Here is an 18,316-nt window from a genome sequence, read left to right on the forward strand (position 1 = left end):
CGGCCTAACGTGCAAATATTGAAGTACAAAGGGTGTATTACAATTCCTATTACAGGCTTCTAAAGTTTGTAGGGAGGACCTGGTAGGTAAAATTTTGATAAAGAACTAATGCCCAGAAATGTACCGTTTGGATATAAAACAAGTTTGAAGATCCAACTTCAAGTCTCCTGCTTCATGGTATAGTACTTAAAGGTAGAGGTGCACAATGCATGTCTCGAGAACATTTTCCAGATTAAATCAGTCCATCCCGCACCATTTTCATCCGGCTACAACAACGGCTGAGAGAAGCTTGCACGTTTGCAGGTGTAGGAACATTGAATGTCGTGCTCCATTGGGTTTGTGCAGTATGTGTGTGAATGTATGAACCTCACATACACATTGTTCAACAAACAGCAGGAGCAGCTCCTCTAGAGCACACAGGACAGAGTTCATTTTCTCATCTGCATCGAGGAATTTGAAAGTGTCCTGATCTTCAAATTTATACTGCCCGGTGACAAAAGCGTATCACCCAGAAGGGGAGGAGTGAACGAGATGAGTCTTCACGGGTTGTGAGCGCATGTGATAGTATTGCAGTGAACACAAAATTGAGTCGAATTTACAAAGAGCTTGAAGCATAATCCCACACATCTGTATATTGAAGCACCTCTGGCTTGGATGCATGCACTGATTCTGTTGAGAGGGGTGTAATGAAGTCGTTGTATCCTCTCCTGACCAAGCTGGTCTACACATTGTAACTGGTCCTTGATATTCTGGATACTGTCACTGGAACGGAGTTGACGTCAAAGCTGGTTCCACACGTGTTCTATCGGGGACGGATCTGAGGATCTTGTTGGTCACCGGGATACTTCAGCATTACACAGACAGTTCATGGAGACACGTGCCATATGTGACGAGCATTGTCCTGTTGAAAAATGGCTCCATGGTACTAATAATGTCGTGTGAGGAGGGCCTCCCGTCGGGTAGACCTCTCGCCTGGTGCAAGTATTTCGATTTGACGCCATGTCGGCGACTTGCGCGTCGATGGGGATGAAATGAAGATGATTAGGACAACACAACACCCAGTCCCTGAGCGGAGAAAATCTCCGACCCAGCCTGGAATCACTTAAGGGCGCAAGATGCCCATGACGTACTGTTGCTCTGTAAGAGTTCCCTCATTCACTATCAGCAGTGACCTGAAGTCATACCCTATGGCACCGCTGTGCCTCTCTGAAACATTGGAAGTATGGGACTTCTTTCCAGGTCGCCCTGATAATCACAGACGATGGCCATTTGGGATAGAAGAACCACGATTCATTGCTGAAAGCAAGGTGAAACCTTTTATCAGCAGTTCATGCTTCCTGATCACGGCAACAGTCCAAACGCAGTCGTTCGCACTGTGGTGTTAACAGCAGCCTATGTGTGGAGCGGTAATTCACTAACCTGGCTACTGCTAGTGTCCGACCATGGCGCAGGCTGCCACAATAAGGGAATCCATTACTTGTTCTCATGCTCTAGGATGGCAGTGCAGATGTGAAGGGGTTACAGTGTGCTTGGTGCACAATATGGCGGTCCTCCCCTGTGGTGGCTATTTGTGGTCAATATGCTTGCCTTGACTTTTCCATGTAGTCAAAAATCGGGCCACTGTTACGAACGCACGAAAAATATGAAAATTATATAGCATCATACTGTATGCTGACGTTGTTGAGAGCCATCAAGGGCATTCCAAGGTAGAAAACAGAACACAATGCAGAGAGAAGGCAAAAGTGGTCACCTTTAGGTTACAGGAGATAAATAGTAACATTACCACTCCGTCTACAGGCCACAAGTGGCCCATCGGGACCATCCGACCGCCGTGTCATCCTCAGAGGAGGATGCGGATAGTAGGGGCGTGGGGTCAGCACACCGCTCTCCCGGTCGTTATGATGGTATTTGTGGTGTCACCGGTAGCTAGGTGGTAGCCTTTAAATCGGCCGTGGTCCGTTAGTACACGTCGGACCCGCGTGTCGCCACTGTCAGTGATTGCAGACCGAGCGCCACCACACGGCAGGTCTAGAGAGACTTCCTAACACTCGCCCCAGTTGTACAGCCGACGTTAATAGCAATGGTTCACTGACAAATACGCTCTCATTTGCCGAGACGATAGTTAGCATAGCCTTCAGCTACGACCTAGCAAGGCGCCATTACCAGTTTATATTCAGTGTAATAATGTCTAAACAAGAGCGATGTTCTCCAATTGTGGATTAAAGTTAAGTATTCCAAGAACTACGTTCTTTTCTTTATAGGATAATTACTTTACCTTGTTCCAGACCTCACGCCAATCTGCGTGAGCTTAACGCGTGTCTTTCGGCTACCTCCGAGTGGCTTGGCTGTCTTGCCACGCCACTACAGTATTCTTGGCCGAAGCCGCTACTATTCGGTCGAGTAGCTCCTCAATTGGCATCACGAGGCTGAGTGCACCCCGAAAAATGACATCAGCACATGGCGGCCTCGATGCTCACCCGTCCAAGTGCCGGCCACGCCTGACAGCGCTTAACTTCGGTGATCTCACGGGAACCGGTGTATCCACTACGGCAAGCCCGCTGCACAAATATTAACATTACAGGCTTGCAAATTGCAGGCGGTGTCCCAGGGGAGAAGCTTCATTTCAGGGAGTTAGTTGATAACTCCATCCACCGACTAAACGCTGTTTAAGGCGTGACTGTAGAAAATGGCCACGAAATGGCACATCTTACTAGTGGCAGCAAGCTTGATGCCTGCGCCTGATAACTGCAGCGTCAGTAGCTTTACACATTTTAGAGTGCTACTTCAGCTGTCCTAACCCACAGAAGATCAGAGGGCGGGGCCAAATGACGTAAAACACTGTTGTTGCTGGCCATAATAGGAGTGGCACAAACGTTTAGCTTTCAGCTGAACGCAGTTGATACCAGACTCGGAGTCTGTTAATGTAAAACCCAGAAGCATCCCTACCTACCGAGTAGGAGTAGTGGAGGAATCTAAATGAGATTTACCAGCGGCGCCCTGGAGGTGCAGAGCGACTTCTCCGATTGGCCGAAGCTTGTTAAGTGACGTTGAACTGGTGGGTCGACTATAGAAAGGGAGAAATGGTGCGTCACCATGATTCTTAAAAAAAAACATGTTTTTGTATTCAAGGCGAGTTAGATCACTCGTAGCCAGCCTGGGTAGGCTCCAACACATCTGTTTTTCTCACTTGGAGTGCTGCTCTCAGGTTTGTTCTTAACGTGTTGCTACTGTTCGCTACTTCGGTTCGCACCCACCACGTGGCTTCAGACACTTCCTGTTGTGCAACCAGTTGCCTCCATCACTTCTTCTAATGGTTAGAACTGGCCTTCAGTGTCTGCGCACAACTAAATCTTGTTAATTAGACCCGAGAATTCCATGAATCTCCTGCTGCAAGCATCATGTCGAGTCCCAGAATCCGCGCCTCACATAGGTGCCCTGTAACAGTGCTTGGCGCTGATCCAAGTCATCAACCTGCCTTCACTGGTAATTGTTTTTCTGCATCTGCTCCTCGCCGCTCGGATATTGCAGACTGACCTGAACCCCCTGTCTTCCCTCTATCCTCTGTCAGTACACGGCAACAGTTCGACCAGCCGGCCAAATGGAGACCAACAATGAGGCTGCTTTCAAATTCTATTATGTGCTGATAACGCTGTCTCATACAAGTGCACGGCATCTCCGTGTCCTTCACAGTGATCTCTCAACATCACACGCTGTTCACGCCCCTTATATACCCTACACGCCCTGGTAACAACACTAAAACGTACAACACTATGCCAGCTGGTGAGCATTCTACCAACCACAGAGAATCGCAACTATAATCTTTTACAATCTCGTCGATGATGAGTACGCGTATGAAGTTGCACTGACATCCGATCATGTCTTCTGGGATCTCCACTAGTTTTTAGGCAATGTAGTTTACATCTAAGAAGCACGCGTCCAGAGAAGGGTTCCTTATGAAAACTTTGTGTACCAAAAGGGAACATTTCCAAGTGTCAACAAACGATCTTGATTAAACTTGGTGGCTGTGTAGAGGAGGCAAAACAATGCACTATGTTTTTTGTGCACAATTTCATTTTTGAAGGATAACACACACTTCGAAAGGTAATTTGGCATATTTGATTTGGAGGGAATATCTTCGAGACGATGACATATAAAAAACGCTGCTCATACAAAAGTTTACATGTAATTAACGATCATGAAAACTGCATAACCGAATTTTATAATAATTTGAAATTTTGCGTATTGCACCACCACCATTAATCAATTCTGAAAAATGAAAACTTCAGTTAGAACATAATTAAAGAAGCTTTAAAGCTACATACATCCCTGCGTAATATAACTAGCCTCTGAAATACCATTTTTGGAAAATAAGCTCGACACAATGTGTTGTCAGTATTTTCAACATACCTATTTAAAATACCTAAGCATCCATTATTAGTCTAGTTATTTACTTTACTTATATTTGCTTTACGTTTTAAATTGTTATTTTACATTTTACATTCATTTTCTTTTTTTGTTTTTTAGCTTACCATTTCACCTATGTGTGTTTTGTCACTTGAAAATAATAAGCAATTCGTTCTTATGGTACAGAATCGTTACACTAATGGTAATCTGTGAATAAATGCTGAAAACGTAACGTTTTCTTACACCATGCACATAAAATGAACGAAATTTCTTCACATAACGTGCACGACAAATAACACACTATAAATCAAAATTCAGCAGGGTTTCAAATTGTCACGGATGATCCTTTAAATATCCTGGTGAAAAGAACTGATAATGTACTAGTGACTGCAGCTTAATTATATTGTTTCTCAAGTGAAGATTGACGTTAAAATCTTTCAACAGAACTAGATCTGAAGATCTTCTCATAAAGTTCTTCCAATATCGAAAACCATATACGTACCACATATGTAGCTGTGCCGTCAAATTCTTTGGGATCACCAAATGAACAGGTTTCTTGTCCTCAGGTACCATGGTCTAATCGGTTTTTTCATGCTGACCATCCGCCTTTTCATTGCTTTAAAAGAAATTGTTGTTGAGTTTGTACCGAGAATTCGGGACTCTCCTTTAGAAGCCCCAAATGTCCTTGTGAGAGCTTCGAAAACTTGCAAGCAAACGCTTGACAATGTCAAAAGATTTTTGAAAGATGTTTTCTTTCCCAGTGAGGGAGAAGTCTGTGTTATTGTTAAAAATGGTTCAAATGCCTCTGAGCACTATGGGACTTAACATCTGCGGTCATCAGTCCCCTAGAACTTAGAACTAATCAAACCTAACTAACCTAAGGACATCACACACATCCATGCCCGAGGCAGGATTCGAACCTGCGACCGGTGCGGTCGCGCGCTTCCGGACTGTAGTGCCTAGAACCGCTCGGCCACACCGGCCGGCTGTTGTTGTTAGATTCTTAGAGCTGTCAGTGTGAAAGAAACGTATAGAGCATCGTACCTAAGGACTAGGAACTTGTTCATCCGGTGATCCCGAACAAGCCTGTAAAGAAATTGTGAAACAACCTGTATTAATCGCTTTCTTGCGCTCCGCATGTTCAGATCATAAGAGTTCGTTACAATAGTTATAACAATCCTGATTCGTTCTCATGTGATTTATGAAACAATATGATAATATAACTTTATATACGTATTTCGAGCTGTTCTCAACTTTTAACATATGAACATTCTGCGCCCTTTGTTTTTCTGCCAGTTACAGAATGACCCATCTGTTAGAGAAATGTGGTTAGAAGTATCTGCAGAGCACCATCTGTGTTTGTTAGTGTTCTCGCGTGCTGTCTTCAGATAAGTTTCCGCTAATTTTTCAGTGTCTCTATGGATGTAGTTTACGTTATTTGACAATAAAATTTGTGGACGAATTTTACATTGCACGTAATATCAGTTTCAAACTGTGTATAATGTGACAGTAGATGAAAATGGTTTGTACAGTGTTTTTAAAATCTTTCTATAATTCATAGAGTGGTTTTAATAGTCTTCTGAAATTCATAGAAATATTTTTACTATACATGCTTGTTTCGAAATTAAAATTAGTGGCTATGGGGCGTTTAAAGGTGTTCGTGTGTTCCACACCCTTTGACAATGTGCAACGCTACAGCAGTGTGTATTCCGTGCATGTGACGAAATTCGACAGCAGTATGGTGACAGGAGTTCATTTCAGATGGCTGGATGTGTTAGAATGTATGGTAACCACGTTATGCATGTCCTGTGGCGTCGACAATAAGATGGCTATCACAGGACGGTACTGCCCATATGTCACTAAGTACACCGCCAGGTAAAAAAAAAGTGAAGCACTCAGTAGAAGAGGAGGAAAGAAATTAAACTTCTTGGTTTGAGAGAGTATGTGATGTTATTTCATTGATTACAATATCGATTTAAATTTACAGAGAACTTGGCAGTATGAGCCCACTTACAATATGACGCTGCACCTCTTCTGCCCTAGATGCATTCACTGTTTTGGTTGGGCAGGATGTCATAAATCCGTTGTATCCTCTCCTAGCCAAACTGGCCCACAACTGTTGCAATTGGTCCTTGATATCCCGGATCCTGCACTTGGACGTAGTTCACGTCTGAATTGGTCCAATACGAGTTCTATCTGCGTCAGATCTGGGGATCTTGCTGGACACACAAGTACCTTAAGGGGGGTAGGACGCCAAACGGGCCGACTTGGAGCAGGAGACTCACCACAGGACATTTCAATTTCCAGTGTCTATACTTTTACAAATAAATTCATAAAACTTTGTCAGCATGACCAGGAAGGATTCAGAATTCACACTCATAGCAGTGGAAGTTCTAAAACATAACGAAATATTTTTTTTACGTGTGAAATTTCATCATTTTTTTCACTTACTAATGGCAGTATTTGTTGCTATAGGTACACTTTTCTTCATAAGTAAGAGAGATTCTTCAATGAATTTTGCACAGCATACAAACCATACTTAAAGGTGTACGTAACTCTAGAATTTTGCAAATCTATTAAAAACTGTGGTAAAAATTGAAGTAATTAACTATAAAATTTGTGTTTTTTCTAAACATGAAGTTTAAAATATAACCCTTTGTTCGTTTTTTCATAAATTAAATAAATTCTAGAGTTTCATACACCTGTGAGTATGGTATGTATGCTGTGCAAAATTCATCGAAGAATCTCTCTAACTTATGAAGAAAAGTGTACCTATAGCAAGAAATGCTGCCATTAGTAAGTGAAAAAAATGATGAAATTTCACACTTAAAAAAATTATTTCGTTATGTTTTAGAACTTCCACTGCTATGAGTGTGAATTCTGATCCTTCCTGGTCATGCTGACAAAGTTTTATGAATTTATTTGTAAAAGTATAGACACTGGAAATTAAAAAGTCCTGAGATGCCTCTCCTGCTCCAAGTCGGCCCGTTTGACGTCCTACCCCCGTTAACGTCATGGAGACATTTCATAGAAGCACGTGCCCTGTGTTGACGAGCATTGTCCTGTTGAACGTTAGAACCACGATACTGTCACGTGAGAGGACGCATACTGTCTGTGTAATACCTTTGTGCCGTCAGAGCTTCTCAATCGCTACCAGACCTAACCTGAAGTCACCCGATGACTCTCCGCACTGCTACACCAAGAGTGACATCGCTGTGCCTCTCCAAAACAGGGAGAGTGGGACGTGTTCCCACGCCGACGTCATACTTGCCAATAAAGGCCGTCCGATATCGTGCCGAACCGCTATTCCTCGCCGTACACAACGCGACCGCCATTCATAGGTACTCCATATTTCCTGGTCACGACACTACTTCAAACGTCTCCGATTCATTTATGTTAACGGCAGCCTACGTAGTCCACTGCTGCTGTTCTCTGACCAGTACTGCAGGGTCACACGGATTACTACATAGAGAAGAGGTACTGGCAGAAGTATAGCCCTGTATATATAAGAAGACATGAATAATAAAATGCCAAGTGTATGATCAGGTGTTACAATCTGTGACAGGACACTGGGTATTGCAAGGGTAGCAATTTAACTTGTAGCCATTCATTTTAACATGATGGTGGTTGTATCAATATAAAATACAGGAAAAAAGGTAAACTGATACATTACTTGTGTGCTGTCTTTGATTGCTTATGTTTTGCAAGTTGTGGAACTGATGGGGCACTTGATTTTCTATTGTTATCACTTATCACACTATAGCTAACACCTCCTTTCAGTGCTGTACTTGTAAAATGAATTGTATGGTAACTTTTTGCAGTGCCCTTTTATCAGAGAATTCTTACTCGTGAATTAATTCTTATTCCACCCCTTATTTAAAGGCACCTATAGGTAGACAGAAATCGTGCAACATTAATGTGATGGAGCATACCTGTGTCTGCCACACCATATGTGACTACTTTAAAAGGCCTTAGCACAGTTGTTATACCTCCACATGCTTAAGCATTTAAATAGTTTTATTAGCTTAAGTGTATTCATAGCTGGTCATGGAAAAGCTTTATATGAAAACTAACAAATTGTAGTTAATTTGTTTTCAATCTCTTGATTCTGAACAAAGCCCTGTTGTTTTATATACTTCCAAAATTAATGTTATTCCACAAAAATCATTTATGTGATATAAAAAACATTTTTTAATGAGATTTGATAGTTATTCCCGTCTCTTTGCTAGTACTTAATGCACCAACTGACAGTTTAAAACGAATGCTTCTGCAACTATCAAAATGTTATTGACATAAGTCTTGGTTTCTGGAGCAACTCCTCTCCAAGGACTTAGTGTGTAAATGAACACACTTTATATTCAGTGTGAAAGGCATTATACAAAATTGGTACTCTTTTTTAATTTTCTATATGATGTGAGGACGGGCCGTGAGTCGTGCTTGGATAGCTCAGTTGGTATAGCACTTGCCCGCGAAAGGCAAAGGTCCTGAGTTCGAGTCTCGGTCCGGCGCACAGTTTTAATCTGCCAGGAAGTTTCAGAGAGAACATTGCTTTTTCTCATATGGCAGGCGCAGATGTGAAGCGGTTCTAATGTGCTTGTCACACAATGCGGGAATCCTGCCTTGTGGTGGTCAGACGGGGTCGACCGGAGCGTTGACGACTAGTATGCTTGCCCTGACGCTCCATGTAGTCCAACATCGGGCCACTATCTCATCAGAATGCCGCACAAATCTAGATATTGCACCATTCGACCAGCTGGCCAAACGGACACCCACAATAAGGCTCTTTTCAACTTCTGTCAGGTGCTGATAACGCTATCTCACAAGCGTACGCAGCATTACTGTGTAGTGATCACTCAACATCTGAAGATGGTCACGCCCCTTATTGGAGGCCTATACAAAAAATTCCGGAACATTCGCAGTTTCACGCCAATGGTGTGTTGGAGCGAAATGCGGTTGGCATCCCTACACTCGCCTGTGATTAATATGCAGCTTGCGGAGGTTTCACTGTTGTATGTCTGTTAGTTATTGTTCAGTGCTGTATTGAGTAGAGCGTTGTGTCGCGCATTTGCGAATTTCGAGATGGTAGAGTTAGAGCAACTAGAAAATCTTTACAGAGATGCAGGAAGCCTACGATGATGAGTGCTTAAGCCGTACTCGATGTTACGAATCGTTCACACAGTTTAAAAATGGCCGGACCTGCGTCCGGGACGCACATCGACGTCTACCGACGACGCTCCTATCAGGAATGTCAACAAAATTTTGCGTGCCAATCGAAGACTGACTGTCCGAGAAATTGCAAAAAGACATAGTATCATGTGGTGATATCTTGACACAGCACCTTTGAATGCATCGTGTTGCCACCAAGTTTGTTCCACAGCTCATGAGTCAAGACCAAAAAGACCTTCACCTCGCAGTCTGTGCGGAAGTTCTGGATAGCACAAATGAGAACGAGATGTTCCGTAAGAGAATCATAACTGGTGATGAGACGTTTTTTCCAAAGTTGAAAACCCCGATGAAAGGACGAAGATTTGCAATGATTAAAGAAAATTCGTAGACGGCGCTTCGCGCGATCCAGCAAGAGACGTACAAAGACTGCTTCCGGAAGTGGAAACGGCGTTGGGAGCAGTGTATCAATTGTGGAGGAGGGTACGAGGTCTGTCTAAAAAGTATCCGACGTTTGATTTTCCCGCACAAAATAGAGACGACAGCGCAGCGCCACTGTACACATTAAAGGAAGAGACCTTTATGCACATGCGTGAATTTTGTCCCCGCCTGCCTGTTGGTCGCTGAGTGAGGTGCTACACATTGAGGAAAGATACTGCACCAAATTTTGTCAAAAGCTTGGTGATTCTCAAAGCGAAACAATTCGTAAGATTCAGCAGGTGTTTGGAGAAGATGCGATGGGTGTAACACAAATTAAGGAGTGGTTCAACCGATTCAAAAATGGCTGCACATCAGCGGAGAGTGACCAGCGTTCTGGCAGGCCCCAAACTGCTCGGAGTGCGGCTGTTGTTGAGAGGGTGCCAAATTTGATGATAGCAGATCGTCGTTTGACCGTGTGGGTGTCTGCCCAAGAGGTTGGAGTGAGTAAAGATTGTGCACGTGCAATTTTGCTTGATGATTTGAACATGCACTGAGTAGCTGTGAAATTCGTGCCCAAGTCGTTGTCGCCGGAACCAAAAAAAAACCGTTTTGACGTTGCACTGGACCTTCTGGACACCACCTGGGTTTCTGAACACTGCGATAACTGGAGATGAGTCATGGGCGTACGGGTACTACTCAGAAACAAAAAGACAGTCGTCGCAATGGAAGCATCCCGAGTCTCCAAGGCCAAAGAAAGTGTGGCAGGTGCGAAGCAAAATCAAGGTGATGCTGACTGTCTTCTTTGATGTCCGTGGAATTGTGCATCACGAATACGCACCAAAAGGACAAACAGTGACAGAGGAGTACTATGAAGATGTTCTCTGACGACTCCGTGACGCAGTTCGGCGCAAAAGACCAGACATGTGGACGGCGAAAAACTGGCAATTGCATCACGACAATGCCTCCGCACATCCATCCCACTTGATCCAAAATTTCTTGGCCAAACATGGAATTACAGCCGTTCGCCAAGCTCCCTACACTCCAGACATGGCTCCTTGCGACTTCTGGTTGTTTCCAAAATTGAAGACGCCACTGAAAGGATCCTGTTTTGAGAGTAGAGAAAATGCGGAATACGACGACGAGGTTGAACACCATTCCAAAAGAAGACTGCCAGAGGTGTTTCCGGCAGTGGAAGGACCGGTGGGCTAAGTGTGTGCAAGCACAAGGGGCCTACTTTGAAGGGGATTAGGGTCCCACCCCCATCAGGTATTCGAAATATTTTTTCAGGCCAAAGGTCTGATACTTTTTAGACAGGCCTCGTATTTTGAAGACTATGGACAAGAAATAAAAGGTAAGTGTAAGAAATATTGTGGACAAAGTTTCGGAATTCTTTGAGCAGACCTTGTATATCCTACCAGGTCTGGTAACAATATTAAACACGAGAAACATTATTGTGCCGTTCTCCTGGTCACAGAAAATTGCAGCTCCAATCGTTTAAATATCTGCCGATAGTGTGTACACGTACAAAGTTACGTTGACATCCGACCAAGTCTTCTGGCTGTTTCACTTCTATCGCCAGGCGGTGTATTTCCTTCCAGACATATGTCTACAGGACTTGTTTTAATAGTTTTGTTCAGTACTGTTTCGTGTAAGAATATGAGACTCATTCTTTTAAACACCCCATATGTTTCCAGAATAGGATTTTCACTCTGCAGCGGAGTGTGCGCTGATATGAAACTTCATGGCAGATTAACACTGTGTGACGGACCGAGACTAGAACTCGGGACCCTTGCCTTTCGCGGACCAGGTAGGAGACGGGGTACTAGCAGAAGTAAAGCTGTGAGGACGGGCCTTGAGTCGTGCTTGGGTAGCTCAGTTGGTAGAGCACTTGCCCGCGAAAGGCAAGGGTCCCGAGTTCGAGTCTCGGTCCGGCACACAGTTTTAATCTACCGGGAAGTTTCACCCCATGTTGCTTAATTTATCTGACGCTGCTTGACGAGTAAGAAACGTAGTGGTAGGAATAGCCTGAGGCTTCATTACTTTGATGCAAATCTCAACAAAAGAGAGAAGTTATTGATAAATAGAGTTACTGAATTATGTATCACTTTTATTCGTTAATTCTGAGGATTCTTTCTAATTCTTTCAGGAAATCGTCCGACTGCTGATGAACGCTGAAGATGATGCCAGGAATGGCAAGCGCAAGGCAACGCCAGAGGAGAAGGATCTGCAGCAACAAGACGCTCGACCATCCTCCCACTCTGCTATGGTCTTAGCGTCAGCGAAGGCGAAGGAGGTGGCCCTCTAAACCGAACGGGCACAGCCAGGCGAGACGAGGAGTATCATGAAAACTGGACACTGAATGAAAACTTTTGAACATAACCTTGCCGGTGCTTGGATTTTGTTGCACGCACGACAAATTGTAACTACAGTCAGCTGTCGAATAACAATGTCAAATATCAATTGCTGGCCGATATCTTGGAAGTTTTATTTGGGAGTGAAAGGAAAGGTGTACTCGCAGATGATGATTCATCATCCAAATATGCGAGAATGCGAGATTGTTAGTAGCGTAAGTACGTTGGGAAACAGTTACCTTGGGGAATGAAAGACGGAACTGCATGATATGGATCTCAGATTTCTACTTCTTTTAAAAAAACTGCATCTTAAAACTATTGTAATATTGTTGTTGTTGTTGTTGTGGTCTTCAGTCCTGAGACTGGTTTGATGCCGTTCTCCATGCTACTCTATCCTGTGCAAGCTTCTTCATCTCCCAGTACTTACTGCAACCTACATCCTTCTGAATCTCCTTAGTGTATTCATCTCTTGCTCTCCCTCTACGATTTTTACCCTCCAAGCTGCCCTCCAATGATACGTTTGTGACCCCTTGATGCCTCAGAACATGTCCTACCAACCGGTCCCTTCTTCTTGTCAAGCTGTGCCACAAACTCTTCTTCTCCCCAATTCTATTCAATACCTCCTCATTAGTTATATGATCTACCCATGCAATCTTCAGCATTCTTCTGTAGCACCACATTTCGAAAGCTTCTATTCTCTTCTTGTCCAAACTATTTATCGTCCATGTTTCACTTCCATACATGGCTACACTCCATACAAATACTTTCAGAAACGACTTCCTGACACTTAAATCTATACTCGATGTTAACAAGTTTCTCTTCTTCAGAAACGCTTTCCTTGCCATTGCCAGTCTAGATTTTATATCCTCTCTACTTCGACCATCATCAGTTATTTTGCTCCCCAAATAGCAAAACTCCTTTACTACTTTAAGTGTCTCATTTCCTAATCTAAAATGTATGTGAAATCTTATGGGACTTAACTGCTAAGGTCATCAGTCCCTAAGCTTACACACTACTTAACCTAAATTATCCTAAGGACAAACACACGCCCATACCCGAGGGAGGACTCGAACCTCCGCCGGGACCAGCCGCACTTCCTAATCTAATTCCCTCAGCATCACCCTACTTAATTAGACTACATTCCAGTATCCTCGTTTTGCTTTTGTTGATGTTCATCTTATAACCTCCTTTCAAGACACTGTCCATTCCGTTCAACTGCTCTTCCAAGTCCTTTGCTGTCTCTGACAGAATTACAATGTCATCGGCGAACCTCAAAATTTTTATTTCTTCTCCATGGATTTTAATACCTACTCCGAATTCTTCTTTTGTTTCCTTTGCTGCTTGCTCAATATACAGATTGAATAACATCGGGGAGAGGCTACAACCCTGTCTCACTCCCTTCCCAACAGCTGCTTCCCTTTAATGTCCCTCGACTATTATATATTAATATAATATTGTAATATTAGTCTATGTAAATTAGATACGCTGTCGAAGGAAAGTTTACGCGAATTGGCATTCAAGTTGTACAAGGTGTGTTCCATAAGTAATTCGACCAAATTCATAAAAAATCATTTATTGAATATATTCGTACATATAATCAAAAATTTTCAAAAATAGCATCCTCTTGCGTCGATACACTTCTGGAGGCGGTGTTTCCAAGCCTGGAAGGCACCCTGGAATGCCTTTTCCGGAATGTCCTTCAGAGCTGATGTAACATGCGCCTGGATGCTTTCAGTCATGTCCCATTGTTTTCCTTTCATGACTCCTTTTAACCGAGGAGACAAGAAAACGTCAGCGGGAGCCAGGTCAGGACTGTAGGGAGGCTGGGGAACCAACGGGGTCTTGGTCCTCGCCAGGAAGTCGTTGACAATGAAGGCGCTGTGACTCGGCGCGTTGTCGTGGTGAACTTTCCACGTGTCCTTGATGTCGCTTCGGCAGCGCGAGACCTTCCTTTTCAGTCTTTTGAGCACTTCCTAGTACAAAGCTGAGTTCAGTGTAGTCCCGGTAGGTACGAATTCGTGGTGGACAATGCCTCTGACGTCAAAGAAGACAATGAGCATGGTTTTGATCCTTGACTTGCTTATGCGTTCATTTTTGGGACGGAGTGACGATACGGTGTGCCACTCTGAACTCTGCCTTTTTGTCTCAGGGTCGTACTCAAAAATCCACGACTCATCACCAGTGATAACTGAGTTTAAAAAATGAGGATCATTTTCACACATTTCTAACATTTCTCGGCACCGAAGCACTCACATGTGCTTGTGTTCGTCGGTCAACACTTTTGGGACGAGTTTGGTACACACCTTTCTCATGTTCAAATCTTCGGTCACAATGCGGAAAACGGTTGTTTTTGACATGTTTAGAGTTTGTGAAGGCTCAGCCGTCTGTCAGAGTTCAAACAATCGAACACACGCGTCACATTTTCGTCGACTCGTGCGGTTGATGGCCGTCCACTGCGAGGTTCGTCGGTGATCTCCTCTCGGCCCTCCACTGACGACTTGTGCCACCGGAAAACTTGTGATTTGGACAAGCAATCAGTCCCAAAGGCATGATGAAGTAATGGAAACGTTTCGGTGGCGGACTTCCCAAAGTTTAGCGCAAAATTTGATAGCGTACCTTTGCTCTACAGAACGATCCATTGTGCCGTGTCACATAAACTCAAAACAGGGTTGACGGAAACGCACGTCCTGACTCTCCGGCAGCTTGCAGCCGAATGAGACAAAGAGCGTTTTGAAGCTAACACCTTCCCCTCCATTATGGAGCGCGCACTCTGTATCTTATTCGACAGTCTAAGCTCCTTTTACACGATCAACTTTCTTCTCTCAACTGTCTATCGGAGGCAAGTGACTCTTACTGCAGCAGCTCTGGCCTTTTATTTCTGCACTAAGTCTCGTCTGTTTTTAGTGGTCGTTTTTGTTTACACGTCAGCACCAGAACTGTGTGTGTTAGAGAGTTGTTAGCGGTGCAGTTTGGGACCTAAACAGTAAAAATGAGGTTATGAAGGACTACCCCTTTTATGAAAAAATTGGAATATAGAAATAAAAATTAGGAATAAGCAACGACAATAGAGTTTATAAACGACCAAATCAGAGTGCATAGTAGATGTTCTTTCCGAAGGTCGTGTGGTAAATTCTCGATACTCCTTAGAACTGCAAGAATAGGGAAAATGTCGTCCAAATATTTAAAAACATACACATTTAGTTGCTTGAGAAAATATATACTTGCAAACACATCAAACAATATGTAGAACGCGTAAAAGAACCTTTTTACTTTATCCTATGTATCTTGTTTTCGTGCTAAGCACCAAATAACATCGAAAATTATTTTTCTCGTCAAATAAATCTGACTTTTTAATTGTTGAAATAATTTTCATCAAAACACGTTTCTCTATTTGCGTCTCTTGTTTATGCATAGTGTAGTTTTTTCTGTAAAACGTAAATAATTTTTGCTTTCAGATATTTAGTTCTCTTGTAGGAGATAACTAGACCACTAGTAGGAAATGTGTCACGACAACAAAGAGCAAGAAGGCAGGAAAGCACAAAATCTGTTTCTGTAATAGGAGTGAAGCGTGCCAGAATTGGTTAACTTCTAGTAGGCGCCGCTATAGACCCACGTTCGTGCTCATGCTCAGTGTGCAGCATACTCGGAAATTAGGACTCCACACTCGGCACAGTCTATACATCACTGACGTCATAGATACACTAGCAACGTGGTTGGCTGATGATTTACACGCATAAACGAAGACGCTCGTGTAAAACAGGGTTGATGGCTGTTTTCGAGTGTTGCTTTACGTTCATTCATATTTCCTGCAGATAACATAACTGTTGTTGCCGACATAACTAGTAGGAACATGTGAACCTACTTGAAAAACTATGTCGTACCTTTAACGTTTTAGCAAGTTAAGTCTCAGTTTGACTCTTTCACGAAGAGCAGTGACAAGAACAACAGCAATTTTTTCCCATTCAAAGCTACTCAGACCAGTTCCTCAGGTCCATCTGAAGCACGCTGTAATAATCGTTCTTTGTCTCCTCCGAGTAGGTGTGTCTCGTCTTCTTTGCTCCTTCATTTAAACATATATCCCTCTTTCTTATTTGCCTTTTGAAATAATTGAATAAATAATTGCAGAAGTTTTCTGCACTTTCGTTGTTGAACATTTTCGTCACAGACGTTACTTGTAAAACCAATAACATATTACATATTCTGTGGACGTTGGAGTCCTATAGCTACGTAATTGTCCATATATCAGACGAAATTATAGTGAGCGTGGGCATCCACTGATATTCATCAGATGGGGATGGAGTAGGGGACGGGGACGTCAAGACTCTGAAATATTCATGTTTTATGTAACTATGTTAGTGACGTTGTAGATGTGTCATGCGACAAGAACATAATTTTACAAGAGTCACAGAAAATTTACTGTATACCAGCGATTTGTTGCTTATTCACTCAATATTTTTCAGCCAAATTACTTTCCTGCTTAAAAGACAAGAATAATTTCACAATTATCTTCAAACTAAATGTAACTGATTATGAGTGTGATACATTGGTCAAGTTGATGAACCGAAATTATACACATCATTATTTGATTAAACCTGCTATGTATCCAGCAAAATGACAAAAAACGTAGGAAATAAAACATTAAAATATTCACAAAAATATTCTTATTCTTACATCTGTAACATAAGGTTGATAGCGAAAGCAAGATGTGCAATATGAAAGAATTGTCTTGGGTTCAACAAAAATATGATTACCTAATATTCCCAAAAAGCTAAAATGCAGATTACTTTAAAAAAAAAAAGTTTATTCGATTTCGCTGTCATCTGTATCTCTGCTGACAAATATCACACCTGTTTATGTTAATGGGTATCACATATATTGCATTGTTTCATGTCTTCAATTTTTTTAACTATGACTTGTGTAAATGAAATTCAACAAATATGTATTGGAAGCTACATCTTTGTGTTTCTTGTGTACGTTTACCCAGGCCTAGAATTAGACTGCATAAATGTGAGAAACCTGCTAAAACGACAGTCATATGGCAGACGGAACTGACTAATAATAGTATAGGGTTGAACGAAGACAGTGTTCAACTCCGTAGTTTTATTCACACAGTGCATCCAAACTAGTAAATTATGGAATTCTGAACTTTATATCAGCGTGCTGAGAGGTGTCACTTTACCACGACGTATAGTTCAATAAGGAGCAAACTCTTATTAGAGATGAGATCTTTTCGATCTCGACAAAAGTTGCACGCCACATTTCTCCCAATGATAGCTTAAAAAAATGGCGTGTCCTTGTCCTCGAAGAAGTATATTCGGTATGGAAAAGAAAAATAATAAAGTGCATAATAAAGTAATGTATTTTATTTATATTAATCAATAGATTACTAAAAGCTCGTTCAACTCTGACTGTAATTGCAGGAACTGTAAACGAAAATAATAGAGCCTATTTTGTGGTGGGCGAAAACATTTTATGTCTGTCAATAATATCAGTGATTGGTAGATTTGTAGGTATTGTGCCTTTACCACCCAGAAATCATATTACATTGTTGCTTCAGGTAAGAAATTATTAATATAATAAATATTTTGGTATTTATAATAAGGATGAAATGTAAATAAACTAAAAGTTGTTACATGTATCTGAATATCGGTATTACAAAGAAAAAATTAAAAAATATGTATCTGGAGCGATGATAATTGATTGTTTATAACATTAGGTTAGATTTTATCTGTGAGTTTGCTTCTTAACTTGTAATAGTATTGAAAAATACACTTGTATTTCATCAGCAATATTTTCAGCAGCTGTAAGTATATCTTGAAATATTGAAACTTAATTTTCTCTGTGCTGCTCCAGAATATTTATAATAATTTTAGTATATGGGTATGCATTTTTACTATGCCCAGTTCAAGTGCCTGCGAAGTCAGACATATTGATTCTAGCAACAGAAGCAATTGCTTTGGAGCAAGTGCAAGTATTGT

At 42.1% G+C, this 18,316-nt stretch overlaps 1 protein-coding gene across 1 annotated transcript in view; it reads left to right on the forward strand.

Moving 5' to 3' along the window:
• The window catches only part of LOC126474756 (fibronectin type 3 and ankyrin repeat domains protein 1-like), a 165,248-nt gene extending 152,662 nt beyond the window's left edge, over positions 1–12,586 (forward strand). The window contains exon 8 of the mRNA XM_050102233.1: positions 12,134–12,586. Within this exon, the coding sequence (XP_049958190.1) occupies positions 12,134–12,292 (159 nt within the window). The 3' untranslated portion in view covers positions 12,293–12,586. The remainder of the gene's footprint in view (positions 1–12,133) is intronic.
• The last annotated feature ends 5,730 nt before the right edge of the window (positions 12,587–18,316 follow it).

This window comes from Schistocerca serialis, chromosome 4 (genome assembly GCF_023864345.2).
Source record: "Schistocerca serialis cubense isolate TAMUIC-IGC-003099 chromosome 4, iqSchSeri2.2, whole genome shotgun sequence".
NCBI lineage: Eukaryota > Metazoa > Arthropoda > Insecta > Orthoptera > Acrididae > Schistocerca > Schistocerca serialis.